Source organism: Perissodus microlepis, chromosome 16 (genome assembly GCF_051167445.1).
Source record: "Perissodus microlepis isolate ML-2025 ecotype Zambia chromosome 16, ASM5116744v1, whole genome shotgun sequence".
In the NCBI taxonomy this organism is placed as follows: domain Eukaryota; kingdom Metazoa; phylum Chordata; class Actinopteri; order Cichliformes; family Cichlidae; genus Perissodus; species Perissodus microlepis.
The window spans coordinates 2,728,658-2,742,124 of NC_140476.1; the positions used below are offsets into that span (position 1 = coordinate 2,728,658).

Consider the following 13,467-nt stretch of genomic DNA (forward strand, 5'->3'; position numbering starts at 1 on the left):
CCGATCCCCCTGCATGTTAAAAATGGGTGAATATCACTAAACTAAGTGCATATGCACCATGTGTGCCTTTGAAATTGTGCACATGCACTGCTGCACTGCATCCTAATGCAGCACACTGACCACATGTTTGCATCTGGAACCCAAACAGATCTTTATACCCCAGAAAACTGTGACTGACAGAAGTGGATTGGTGGCAGCGAGAGTGAAAGAGAAGGCAGCGAGATCAGCAGTGATGCAGGCGAGGAGGCAAAGATGAAGATGCTAAGATCTTCTGTTGGATAAGAAATGAGTGCAGATGGTCAGGGCACGTGCAGAGGAGGGACAGTGGATATGTTGGACAAAGGATGATGAAGATGGAGCTGCCAGGCAGGAGGAAGAGAGAAAGACCTCAGAGAAGATTTGTGGATGTAGTGAAAGAGGACATGCAGAGGGTTGTTGTGACAGAGGAGGATGCTGGGATAGGAGGAGATGGAGGCAGGTGGTATACCCCAGAAAGTCTATCTATATTAACACTGTGTGCATTTGGGGTCCAACATCATTTTCTCCAGCTACATCTAACAGCATCAGCACTGTGTCTCCCTTGTGTGACTGATGGCTTCACTCTACGCTTAAAACAGCACTAAATAAGTCTAGTCGAGATCTTCAGCCTCCGCTCTCTCTAACGTTGCCCAACCTCACTTTTACAGTGTGGAAAAGCAAGGTGATCTGAAGCCACGTCTCCATGCTTTGACAGACAAGCTTTAATTGTTCATAATCAAGCTTATAGACATGTCCAAAGCACTGTAAAAACCAAGATACCAGAGAGGAACAAGCAACTGAGGACAAAGGATTTTATGACACAGGTAGAAGTTAACCAAGGGTATAATACGGTAAAACATTTCTCATGACGTTGTGGTTCATTATATATAACACTCGCTGTTATAGATTACCTTTCAAATAAAATGAGAAAAAAAAAAAAAGTTGGAAAGAGCATTGTTGAAATACACACCATTTGTGTCACATTAGAATCATCCAAAGGAGAGAAAAAAATAAAAATAGAAACAAAATCTTTCTGCTCACAAATGATTTTCCCTTTTATTTTAAAGTTTTTTTTTCATATACAACATTATATTTACATGTTCTAGTACTATTTACACAAAATTAGCAAGTGGCACTGTGTAGTTAGGAGTTCTTTTTTATTCTTGATCCCTACAGGTGTCTTATTTTCAAACAAAATTTAAAAAAAGATAAATTAAAAAGAAGAACATCTGAACAATGCTTTATGCCTCATCTTTTTCTCTCTCAGTAGGACTACCTGCCAATCAGCCTTCTACAAAGTGCTGTCTCTTCTTCGTAATCTTTACAAAAATACACCCCGAGCCCTCCCCGCGCCCCTCCACACTACTTCAGCTCAGTAACCTTGGATACACAGACAGTACCGATTACGTGTCAACAAAAACACGTCGAACACAGACGGCTCGAATCCTCCGTCATCGACCTCTCACCGCACGTTTTCTCGTCTCATGACGAGTTTTTTGTATTTTTTTTTGGTGGCACTTTTAATTCTGCTGCCAAAAACAAAAGCTTCACTTCTTCCAGAGTGCAGACTCACAGATGTGGGCCTGCAGCGCGTTTGTCAATAAAAGCAAAAGTTTAAAAAAAATCGCCGGCCCTCCCATGACTAGCCTCAGTTTGTCCTTCTGTGGAAAACAGGCTGTTTGATACTGTACCCACGGTATTCTGCATGGATGTGTCACTCGCCTCGAGGCCGTGCAGAGAGAGTGGGATCCATGTATAATGATCCAAAAAGAGAGGCAGCTGGGGAAAACAATGAGGAGAGAGAACTGTGGATGTTGCGTGGGCTCTGCAGAAATGACTGAAGTGTGTTAGGCCAATTTTGGGAGAGGGATGCAACACAGGAGAGATTAAGGAGGAGGAGGGAAAAAAGAAAAGAGTGAAGAGGAAAGCAGTTTCCAGGCTCTTCTTAATCCCACCTCTACATGTGGCCAAGGATGATTCAGCTGTTTGAAAAGGAGGCATGAGCACAAAGTGAATTGTTTCACAGGCGAAGATTCAACCAGTTTCTTTTTTAAACCACACTTCAGGAAGGCTCCGTTTCTATTTCTTATTTTGTTTCTTTTGTCTTGTTTTTTCCAGAAACTTGAGATCAGGTTCGAACAGGTCTGCGGCTTCACGGCTCAACCTTTCATTCCAGTTTACAGGCAAGCAGGCTGAGAGCAGACAGCTGCCAAAGTACATAGAGATGGCTGAGGAACAGAGAGGGAGAGGTAACGGAGGACAAAAACCGAAAACACACAGTCGTATTTTTCTCTCCCTCTCTCTCTCTCACACACACACACACACACACACACACACACACACACAGCGGTATTTGTTTCCAGCAGAATCCGCTGCGAGAGCCGAGATGAAAATCATCGCCACACTCGAGTGCAGCAGCATCACCGGTTTTTAAAAATAAAACCGACTACCTGGGTTCTGTGACATGAAAATACGAAAATCGTTTAGTCTCACTCAAAATCTAAACATGTCTTACAAAGATGAGGTATCGTTTAGGGAAAAGAGAACAAACAAAAAGGGAAATATCGGCTGAATGTTGCGTTTGTGCTGCTTCTGTGACAACTCTCACGCACAGGCTGCTGTCAGACCTCTCACAGCTCAAAGCGAGTTTTTCCTCAGGTTAACGCTGAATCGTGTGACTGCTCAGAGTAACCACACTTCCACCTGGACTGTCAACATGTACCCGGGTTTGCTCCGGTCTGGGCTGAAAAAACAAAAGACTAAACGCGGGGAGATCGATGGAGGGAGCGATTAAAGTTTGCTACTATTGTGCAAACGCTGTGGGGGGTGAAAAAAAAATACTGATTGCACAAAACTTGTAGCAGCTTTCACCCACAGATGTCTGACCCTCTACCTGTTCCTTTAAACATTAAAGACCTGTGCAAAGAAAGCAAGAACTATCTGAGTTGCATAAAGAAGACCAGTATTTCCAGCCTGAGGAAGCAAGGTCAACATATCCAGGCTTTCTTTCTCCAGGATCTCTGCTTCAGGCTCACATAAAGCATACAGACATAAAGTCTGACTCTTCTTTTGCAAAAATGAAATGGACCAATTAACTCAAATTACTATATTTGATTTAGAATTTGATGTGGCCAGAGATTAGAGGTGTGAAACACGAGAGGATACTGCAGGAGACGTGGGAATCGCTTTAGTTTCATGGCCAATCGAACATTACTGAAGAATTTTCTAATCGTCTTCACTTCCCGCAGTGTAATTTAAAAAAAACCTTAATCACCAAATGAACACATTCAAATTCATTGCAGCAGAGTTTATGTTGCTGTAGCTTCACATCTGTAACCGGGCTCTACAGGTTGCATATATAAAACATGAATGGCGTTTTCAGGTAGACAGTGAGGAAAATGTGGCGCTTCCTGATGATTTTAAGCCAAAACACTGACATGACCTGCTCCGGACCGGGTTCAGCAGAAGGTACCGCCCGGCGGGATCCAGCTCGGTTAAAAGAAACCATCTTTGCCACGATGAAGACTTCAGGCTCCACATTAATCCTAATCCACAGTGCGCCCCTCTGGTCGGAGGGACGCTGTCCGGCTCAAGGACACCGGGGTTTTTAGTGAGAAGCGAATCGATGCAGGAGCGTGAAAGTGAACGAAAGCGGACGGGAGCTGTGGTCACGAGGATCAAAAACCCCACCAAACGACGTCCACGCGTGCGTCTGTGGGCTCAAACACACCGCTCACAGAAGGATCGAGTACCAAACTCCCCCCAGCGCCGAACGAGAGGCGAGACGAGAAAGATCAAAGCAAGTACAATAAATTAAATCACTGTTGTTGTTTTTGCCCCCCCCCAAACCACAAAAATCAAAAGAAATAAAGAAGTAGTTCGAAGAAGAGGAATCACACTACTTTACTACCTAAGATTTAATCAGGAAAGCATGAAGCTCTAGACTTGTACAAACAAAACATACAGCGTTTTTTTGTTCAGTGGACAGGGTTTGACACAAACTAAAACACAATAAATACTCTGAGGAACAAAAGATAAGGTTTTTCTCTTTATCTGCTAAAAGGACACTAAAAAAAAAAAAAAAGGCAGGTCCGTCTGGCAGACTCACTCCGAAGGGGACAGGGCAACCCTTTGGGATTTAAAAAAACTAAAATAATAAGAGCGAGCGGAGGGGAGGCTTTCCATCCACAGTGGCGGCCCTTCCCCTTCGTACTTATGGCACTACAGCAACTCCCCATCCACGTTTTATCATCTCGTTCATTCTTTGATTCTTTTTTTCGTTACCCTGAACATTAACTCCCCCTAAAGGTACCTGTTCGACACAGCTGGGTTTTTTTACTCATCGCGTCCAAAGGTTTTCATGTCAGTTTGTCTGTTCGTTTAATTTTTTGTCAGCTTAAAGTGCAACAGTGCTTTTGTTCTCTCGTCCGGCCTCCTCCCGGTGAGCCCCGCCCACCCACGTCACGGGTTAGCAGGATCGGGGTCGGGGTTCGCGCTGGTCTCGCTCGTCACGCTGGTGGCACTGGCGACGCTCGGCTCCTCCGCTTCCTCCTCCTCCTCTTCTTCCTCTTCCTCCCCCTCTTCTGTCACTTCTCCCACATCCAGCACCTCGACTTCGTCGTCATCCTCTCCGTCCAGCTCTTCTTCTAGCATCTCCACCTTGGCCGCCTCCCCTTTCTCTGCCGTCGCCGCGGTCGCCTCGTCTCGCTCCTCTCCCGCTTTCTGCTGCTCTTTCCGCTCCTCCTCCTTCTCGTCGGCCGCCTTCTCTCTCTGCTGGTAGAGGGCCGTCTTCAGCGGCTTGAACAGGTCTTCCTCGTAGACCTTGAGGATGGCCTCGCACACAAAGCGGTACTGGCTCTGAAAAGAAAAGCGGAAGCAGAGTTTAAGCTTTTACAGTTTACAGCGACGGAGAGCAAACGGACGGTGCTGCGTACGCACAGGCGTCTGTATCATCATGGCCCGCTGATCTCTCATGGTCTTGACAATTTCTAGAGGATACACCGGCTGACCGCACTCCATCAGACACAGCGCCGTCTCCATGGTGATCAGAACGCCCGTCCGACCAATCCCAGCGCTGGAAAAAAATCAAGAAAGATCATTTGATTGTTAATAACACTCACTAATTATTTAATGAAGTAACAAAAATCTCTGTAAGGAGCAAATAAGCTAAATTCCAACAATTCTGAGACTTTATGGATATCATTTGTGCGCTATATTGTCACGGTACTGCCCCCCACACTGTGAAGGAGGCGGGACTTAAGGTATAACAAATTGCCCTGAAGGAAGTAATGAGGGGCAGGTGAGAGGTGTTCAAACATTTGAGACCTGGGAAAGGAGAGAAATCACTTTCTGGTAACGGAAACTGGAACTTTTCTTGGAAGTAAACCCGTTTGGAAGGTCTGATTGTAGAGTCACTCGTTTCACTACATCCATCGTCTAACAGCCAAAAACCGATTCCAGCTCAGACAGGTTAACTTTTATCCTGTAATCTTTGGCTCGCCATGGTCACATGGTTCACACACAGAGTGGCCGTACCTGCAGTGCACCACCATTGGCTGGTCCTGTCCAGCCCGTTTGGTCCGTACGAGAGCCACAAAGTCCAGGAAATCAGTGGAGTCGTCGGGAACGCCGTGGTCGGGCCAAGCCACGTACTGAATCTGAGTGATTTCCCTCTTTTGCTCGCTCTGAACACACACACACACACACACACACACACACACACACACACACACACACACAATAAAGATCATCAGTGGACGAGCAGTGCTGGATTCTGGAGATGCAGATACAGTAAAGATGTTTGAGATGTGCACACGCTGATGAGTAATGGGATCAGAATTCCTGACAGGCAGTGAAAATCCTGCCATCTAGCATTCACGTGGATAATAATTTGTCAGGTACCGCCCAGTTAAAGGCCCGCTCTGCAAACTCGGACCTACGGTGTAACGTCAGTCTGATCCACAGAGCTTCAGCCTTTCGACCCACAGGACCCGACGCTACCCTCCCAACACCAGACGCCACTGGACACTCCCAAGGTCCCGCATCCAGGATTCTCCGACTGGCTGGAGCAACGGTGTAAATACAACATGTTTAAAAAGGGAAGTTATACACGGCTCGACTCCACAGCAGTGACGCTGCTCTGCTGCATGTGCTGCAGACCGCGAGCGTTACAGACGACATCAGATCTGCTCTGCTGAACAAACACCGATGATACCGTCGTCTGATTACCCCGGGGCTCATTTTTCTGCAACGTCTTTACACCAATACATCAACAGCCAGCCAATACTAGCCCGACTACGAATGCTCCTTTATGTTTTTATGTAATCTTTCACACAAAGACTTCTTCTTCATGATGGAGGGCACTGAAGACCAACTGAGGGTATTCACCCTGAGCTCAATGAAGACGTAAAGCTCACAAAGAATTCCTCACTTTCAAATGTCAACCACACTCACGCCAAAACAAGGAATTGTATTTTATGTGGGAGACCGCTAAGCATGTTTCACTGAGCTCTGCATCCTGGGGATACACAACACAGAACCCTGTTTGTGTAATTATGTTATGAAACGGGTAGAGCGAAGAAGTAACAGCAGTTTAATTCTTTTTACTCTGCTGGACACATTTGGTAAATCACATCTTATGAAAACATTTTTTAGTGTCTCTATTAGACACTGAATAAATACAAGAGATCTTCTATCTTTCGTCGATTCATCAGGGAGAAGAAAAATACAAAAAAAAAAGGTCCGACCATGATCGAAAAATCGAAGTTGGCAGGATTTAAACCTCACGGGATCACCGTGACACACGAACACACACCCTGCAGAAGAAACCAAGCACTGACCACCGTTTCTTGTGCGAATCAGAGCCGCTGTGTTCCTCTTTAATACTGCCTCGCCGTATCGCCATGGTAACACATCTATCTCCATAGCAACGATCACAGGCAGAGGAGAATGCTAATTGGCTCCTCTTATAGCCGTATACTTTAAAGGTCGCGCTGCGTGGACCGCACGCAGGGAAACGATCGGGAAAACAGACAGCTGATCCGGCATGAAAGCTCGCCGTTTGGACGCTACGTTTACACATCACACATGCTACACGTAGCAAACAAACAAAAGCCTTCGGCTTACTTATTCATACCAACTTTATATATCAACTCCCCGAACAGTGCCCATTTAACAGGAGACAATACAGCAGCATGTGGTTTATTAAAGGGGATCCATTATCCTTTTTTTACCGTTTCCATGGCGAACGCTCATATTAAACAATCAGTGAGGTCACACAAATAATGCCTGTGAGCCAAAACTTTAATTTCTTGCAGGTTTTTCTGTTCTTGGGTCTGTATGACGTCACCGAGAGTGGACGTCCAGGCGCAGAAGCCCCGCCCACCTCCTGTGTGTGTGTCGCCGCACTTAAAAAGCCTGGGCTCATGCTTCACTCTGCATCTCTGTCACATTCAGAGGCACCTCCTTCAAAAAGAGGCACACAAACAGCTGGGTCAGCTGATTTGTAGCACTGAATACCCCAAACTGGCCTCCCCCTCCTCTTCCTCACAGGGAGCTCAAAGCGGGATCTGCTGTGCTCATTTCCAGAAAGATATCTGTTTACTTGGAGTCAGAGGAGCTTTGGAGAAATCCGTTGGTTCGTGTTCCTCATTCTTTTCAAACCATCCTCCTTAAGATTAAAAGATAAGAACAGAGGGGTAGGTGGAGCCAGAGCGGGGTGTGGATGACCATATTAAGAATATCTATGCTCTCTGACATCATCAGAGCCAAGTGATGAAAACAAACCCACAAACCTTTTTAAGACACACCACTGCAGGTCATCTATAAGCACCAGTGATGTAATTAAAATTTATTTGGTAAATGGCCTGTATTTGCACACTGGTGACAAGTGTGGTGGTGGCAGCTACATTGTAGCCACAGCCACCCTGGGGCGCACTGCCAGAGGCGCGGCTGCCGGACACTGGCGCCACCGGGCCCTGTGACCACCACCAGCAGACACAGGTGAAGTGTCTCGCCCAAGGACACAACGACCCAGACTTATTTGTTCTAGTATTTGTTTTCTGAAATTACCATTAAAAATATAATAAATGAAAGTATCAAACAAAGAACAACAAAGAATCTAGTTAAAGGGGGTGCTTCTGTTTTGCTCTCAGGCTGTCGTGGCTCGTTCTGGCGCCCGTGCTGTACTCTGGCTGTGTGTGGTTTAAAAGAATGAAAGAACTAAAAGTGCGCCGCAGCACGCCGCAGCACGCCGAAGGCTTCGACGCCACAATCGAACCAAACTTACGTCCCCGTTCTTCAAACCATCCTCATCCCGCTCTGTTCCTCTGCTCTCCGTCTTTCTCCTTTTCTGCAATGTGGCCGACTGGGGTGTTTGGGTTGTCGTGGCAACCAGATCCCAATATGTGGCCCGCATGCTGCAGCGGGAGCCAGAAAAAGAACAGCCCACACTGGTCACTATGGCAACACACCTCCTCGGGGTCCTTCGACAGCTCATCCTTCCTGAGACGCGGTTCCCTCTCTGAGATTGGACCCGGAGTCTTCCTCTGGGGCGCCCTCATCCTCCCCGCCCGGGTCATCGGCTTTACTTTCTGGGTGTGTGTGTGTGTGTGTGTGTGTGTGTGTGTGTGTGTGTGTGTGTGTGTGTGTGTGTGTGTGTGTGAGAGAGAGATTACCGGTGTGTGTGTGTGAGAGATTACCGGTGTGTGTGTGAGGGTCATCTCCCGGACCAGGAAGGCAGAGTTGCCCTCTTCATTGTGGCACGTGATTTTAAAGTCTCCGTATGTGGCGCTGTTGTCTGGGTTGGGCCAGTACTGGTGACACTTCACCTGTAAACACATCAAACACCTTATGACTCTCAGCATCTACCCATCGCGTCCTCGCTGTTACATTTCAAACCATTAAACATGTCCAGTTTCTCCAATTTCTCATCCCTGGATGTAAACTGTAGATCGAGTCCAGAGATTTTTATCTGCATCCCGGCACCGTGTCTGGAAGCTTCGTCGTTACGTAATGTTGTGTTAAGGATTACTTCTTTCCAAAACTAACAACGGCTTGAGCTGCAGAGAAGTCTGCAGCGTGTGAGACTTTGCAGACTTTTGTAAATAATTAAATATACTGAGGCATTACGACGCAGCTCGACCAGACGCCTCAGCGTCGTAACCTGTGCCGTTTACCGGCGAAACGTTAAATTCAAACGGTTCTTTCTAACAGTACATTTTCAGTTTCCTGCCCTCGTCCTTGAAGAGATCTTTTACATACCCGCCCCCTCTCGACCTGGGTGGTCAGCATGACCACCATGGATGAGCCCTGCTCCCACGTCATCTGCCAGAAGTCGGGGCAGGTGTTGGGCAGCGGGCCCTGGCACGCGATGTAGCGGTTTATCAGGCTGGACGCAGGAATCTCCATCTACACAGGACGACACACACACACACACACACACACACACACACACACACACAGATCAGAGGTTCAGGTTAAAGAAGCAGAGACTGCATTAGATTTGCATCTTACTCCAACTTATTTTGTTTTTTTTTTGGATCAGCGCTTGTCCCAATACAACATGTCAGTAACTACACTTTCTAGCTAACAGAGAATAAATGAATGGTCATTTTCCATGAGCGTCTCAACTCTATCAAATCAAATAACAGTCAAATTATCCCAGGTCTTTATCAGATTACCTACAGCCCCTGAATTAATAATGACACTGATGAGAAGCTGGATTTGTTCATGCTGATTAGACGGCAAGGAAGCAGGGCCTGTGCCCTTCACGCCAAACAACTACCGATCACAGAGTGAACAAGGCTTTAAAATGCCGCCCTTCACACTGAAACACTGTTTGCAAAGGTTTTCGTGTGTTTGCTGCAGGGCACAAACCTCCAGTAGGTCTGAGGAGGCATAACATGAACAGACAGAGAGCCACCCACAGGAAGGAGATTCAATTCATTAAAATATTACGCTCTTATATTAAATTCTTACCAAGAAGCACCCATTCTCTGTTTGTAACCCTCTTATACCCGCAAGCTGCCGTTAGCTTTGAAAAATAAAGGCCTGGCGGGCACTATCTGACCGATACCACAGCCTGCCATGTGGCAGAGCCAGCCCAAGAAGCCTGCGCTCCAGTTTCAGTTACTTAGCAAAACTACCAGATGATGGGTGCAGCTTTCCAGGATTCACTGACAAACTAGCACTCAAGCCCCTCGTCCAAATATGGCCACAAGGACCCAAATTCACGGCTCCGAAACTGGACGTTGGGAAGCAGCGTGTGATATGACAGTCCTGTTCAAATGCACCGGCTGTGATTCAGCATCAGTGTAACAGAGCATCACGCAAGCAAAACTGCAGACATTAAAGATAACTCACATTGATGTAATTTGCATTGATGTAATCATCTGTGCTTTTCAGAATGACGCGGGTGGCATCATCTGTCGGGAGAGACGAACAAGAGAAGAGGGTCAGATTAGGCAAAGAAAAACAGCAACAAGTCCAAACTGTGTCTTTAATGCATGTTTGCATTTAAGGAGGATTTTATCCTTTGTTCTCGGGTCGTTACTTTGTTACTTCTGTTAAAAGTTGTTGGAACAAGTCAGAAAATAGAAGTCGAGGGGAAATGATGAGAAAAGGGAGAAAGTTAGCGAGCATAGTGCTGTGGGGTCACGTACAGGGAGAGATGTCTCTGTAGCGATTTTTGGAAACGTTCTGAGGTAATTTGGCACACAGCATCGTCATCCCCGGCCTCTTCCTGTACAGTTGCTGCAAGACAAGGAACACAAATATCAGCATTTGTCTTTGTTTTGTGCGTTTTTATGTATTATAAATTTTAAAAGCGCATAAATCAGGAACGTGGAGGAAAGAATGTGGCAGCAAATTAATCAACGAAATATTTAAAAATAAATGACAAACCACCGACTCGAGCCTTCAGTTTCACGTGTGTGTGAGCGTGTGAACTTTTTTCGCGTCCTTCTTACATCAAACTGTGCCAGTATGGCTCCGCCGCCCAGGCCTTCCTTCAGTGCGACCATAGAGTCTCTCAAAGCATGCTGGTCTAGCTGGGCCGGGTCCTGAGGGGATTTCTCAGGGATGTACTGAAAATCTGGCTCTGGATCCACCTTCTCCTCCACCACGTCATAGATGGCTGAGCAGGAGAGGAGAGGAAAACAAACTGTAACAGGAATCTATGAGCTTTTCCATCTACTCTGACACATATACAGATCACCGCTACTAAGATTAAACAAAGTTCACAATAATGAGCTCAGCTTACATCCCTGTAAGGCAAAGGCTCTAATCTTGGATCCGCATGAAAGTGGTTGTGTCGAGCATGCGGCTCAAACCACGAGCTGCTCAAATCTGTCCTTTGCAGGAAGCAGCCAATCAGGAATGAGGAAGAGGAGGAAGAGGAGTCCAAACAGCTTGTTTAAGACAGTAGATAGAGGACTTACAGAGGACACGCTAACGCTCAACTGTAAGTCATGCAAAGCTACACTAGTAGAGCCCAAGAATAAAAACATGGAGTTAAACAACAAACTTTTAAAAACAACAAAACTCGAGCACAAAGAGAACACACGTCCTCTATGTGTAAATACTTACAGTCCAACATTTCAACAGCAAAACTGAATAACGTAAAGACTTCGATGGACTCTTCTATCTGCTTTGATCTGTTTCTGACCCACTTAACACACCAAACAGTTTCTCTGTTTCATCATCTTTAAGAGCACTTCTCCCCGCTTCGCTGATTAAAGGAGACGCTTTAGCACGAGTCTTCTATGTGGTGAACACACATACGGCCGAGATGTGCAGATACCACCACGTTCGGCTTCGCAGATCTCATTTCCACCAGTTTCTGACCACATTTCATTTTCAGGAGTGTGCTGCACCATGTGTTAATACGTTATACTCAGCCTGTAAAACACTTCATTCGAATGTTTACGGTCCTTAAATTAAAACCGGCCGCACCGCACAAACTGCAAGTCTCATCAGGAGCAAATATTCAAAGCCAGGAAGTGGCAGAAGAAGCTCACTAGCATACAAAGACAGTCTGAAGGTTAAAGCCTGAAGAAAATATATGAGTTACTCACATACCTACAGTACTAGTGTTCGAGAGTACTTACAGTTTATACATGTACAAATATCCCCTAAAAATCTGATCTTTCAGTACTTTTTGTAAAGGCCTAAGTACCAGAAGTTTGCCTGTCGGTGTAAACCATCAGACATGACATCATGACCACCTGCCTGATATTGTGCTGGTTCCCATTTTGCTGCCAAGACTAGACTCATGAAGGGGTGCTGTGGTATCCGCACCAAGATGTTAGCAACAGATACCTGTGAGGCCTGTGAGCTGTGAGGTGGATTCATCAGACCAGGACACCTCCTTGCATTGCTCTGTGGTTCATTTCTGACGCTCACGTGTCCGTTGCTGGCGTTTCCGATGGTGGACAGGGGTCAGCATGGGCACCCTGACTGGTCTGGAGCTCAGCACACAGCAAACTCTGATGCTCGGTGTATTCTAACACCTTTCTATCAGAACCAGCATCAACTTTTTCTGCTGTTTGATCGAACCACACGGGTCAGCCTTTGCTCATCCGTGACCGTTGGCCACTCACGACCCTGTCGCTGATGCATACTGACCCCTGGAGGACACCCCGGGAATACCCCACAGGAGCTGAGGTTCTGGAGATGCTCTGACCCAGTTTGGCCTTCCGTCAAATCCTTACACTCGACCATTTTTCCTCCTAACATCAACTTTGAGGACAAAATATTCACTTCCTCCCTGATATATCCCGCCCACTAGCAGATGGCATGATGAAGAGATAGGTGTTATTCACCTCAGCTGTCAGAGGTCAGGATGTTACACCTGATCAGTGTTTAATGCACTGGGCACTCTAACAACCACTCACCATTAGGCCTGACCAATAGGATGAGCTCCCCGGAGTGGTTCTCACAGCTGGCCTTGATGAACATGACTACCTGGTCATGGGTGTGGTCAGAGATGTCCCGCCCATTAATCAGGACTACCTGGTCGCCCTCGTTAAGGCGAGGCACACAGAGGTCAGCCTGAAGAGGAGAAAGAGAAGAAAAAAATAAGATAGCTGAAGTTTTGTGTTTCTGAAAGTTTTATACTAAAGTCAGCATCAATCTGACTCCACCACGCAGACCTCAGAGAGTTTGGGCGGCTGAAGACATGTTTTTATGAGTGAGAGGAAAAAATGTGCAACTCACTAGAGCGTAAAGACAAATGAGGTTCTTGTTGACTTACTGAGGTTCCCGGAGCCACTCTAGACACAATGATGGGCATTTTCTGGTCAGCTCCACCCTGCAGACACACACACACACGTTAACAGCGTCTTACGCAAACGTCCTTTTTATATTTAGGGTCGAGTTAACATTTGGGAAAGCAGTGCGGATGTGTTCGCATGCATACAGATGATGTGCCCACGGGCAAAGGTTTACACC

The 13,467-nt window shown here is 46.3% G+C and overlaps 1 protein-coding gene across 1 annotated transcript in view; it reads right to left on the minus strand.

Moving 5' to 3' along the window:
- Positions 1-718: 718 nt before the first annotated feature.
- ptpn4a (protein tyrosine phosphatase non-receptor type 4a) overlaps positions 719-13,467 on the minus strand; it is a 72,832-nt gene continuing 60,083 nt past the window's right edge. The window contains exons 18-27 of the mRNA XM_084908123.1: positions 13,271-13,327; positions 12,912-13,068; positions 10,986-11,152; positions 10,680-10,770; positions 10,381-10,442; positions 9,280-9,426; positions 8,718-8,846; positions 5,554-5,702; positions 4,957-5,092; positions 719-4,875 (exon numbers count right to left, since the gene is read on the minus strand). Of these exons, the coding sequence (XP_084764249.1) occupies positions 4,480-4,875; positions 4,957-5,092; positions 5,554-5,702; positions 8,718-8,846; positions 9,280-9,426; positions 10,381-10,442; positions 10,680-10,770; positions 10,986-11,152; positions 12,912-13,068; positions 13,271-13,327 (1,491 nt within the window). The 3' untranslated portion in view covers positions 719-4,479. The remainder of the gene's footprint in view (positions 4,876-4,956; positions 5,093-5,553; positions 5,703-8,717; positions 8,847-9,279; positions 9,427-10,380; positions 10,443-10,679; positions 10,771-10,985; positions 11,153-12,911; positions 13,069-13,270; positions 13,328-13,467) is intronic.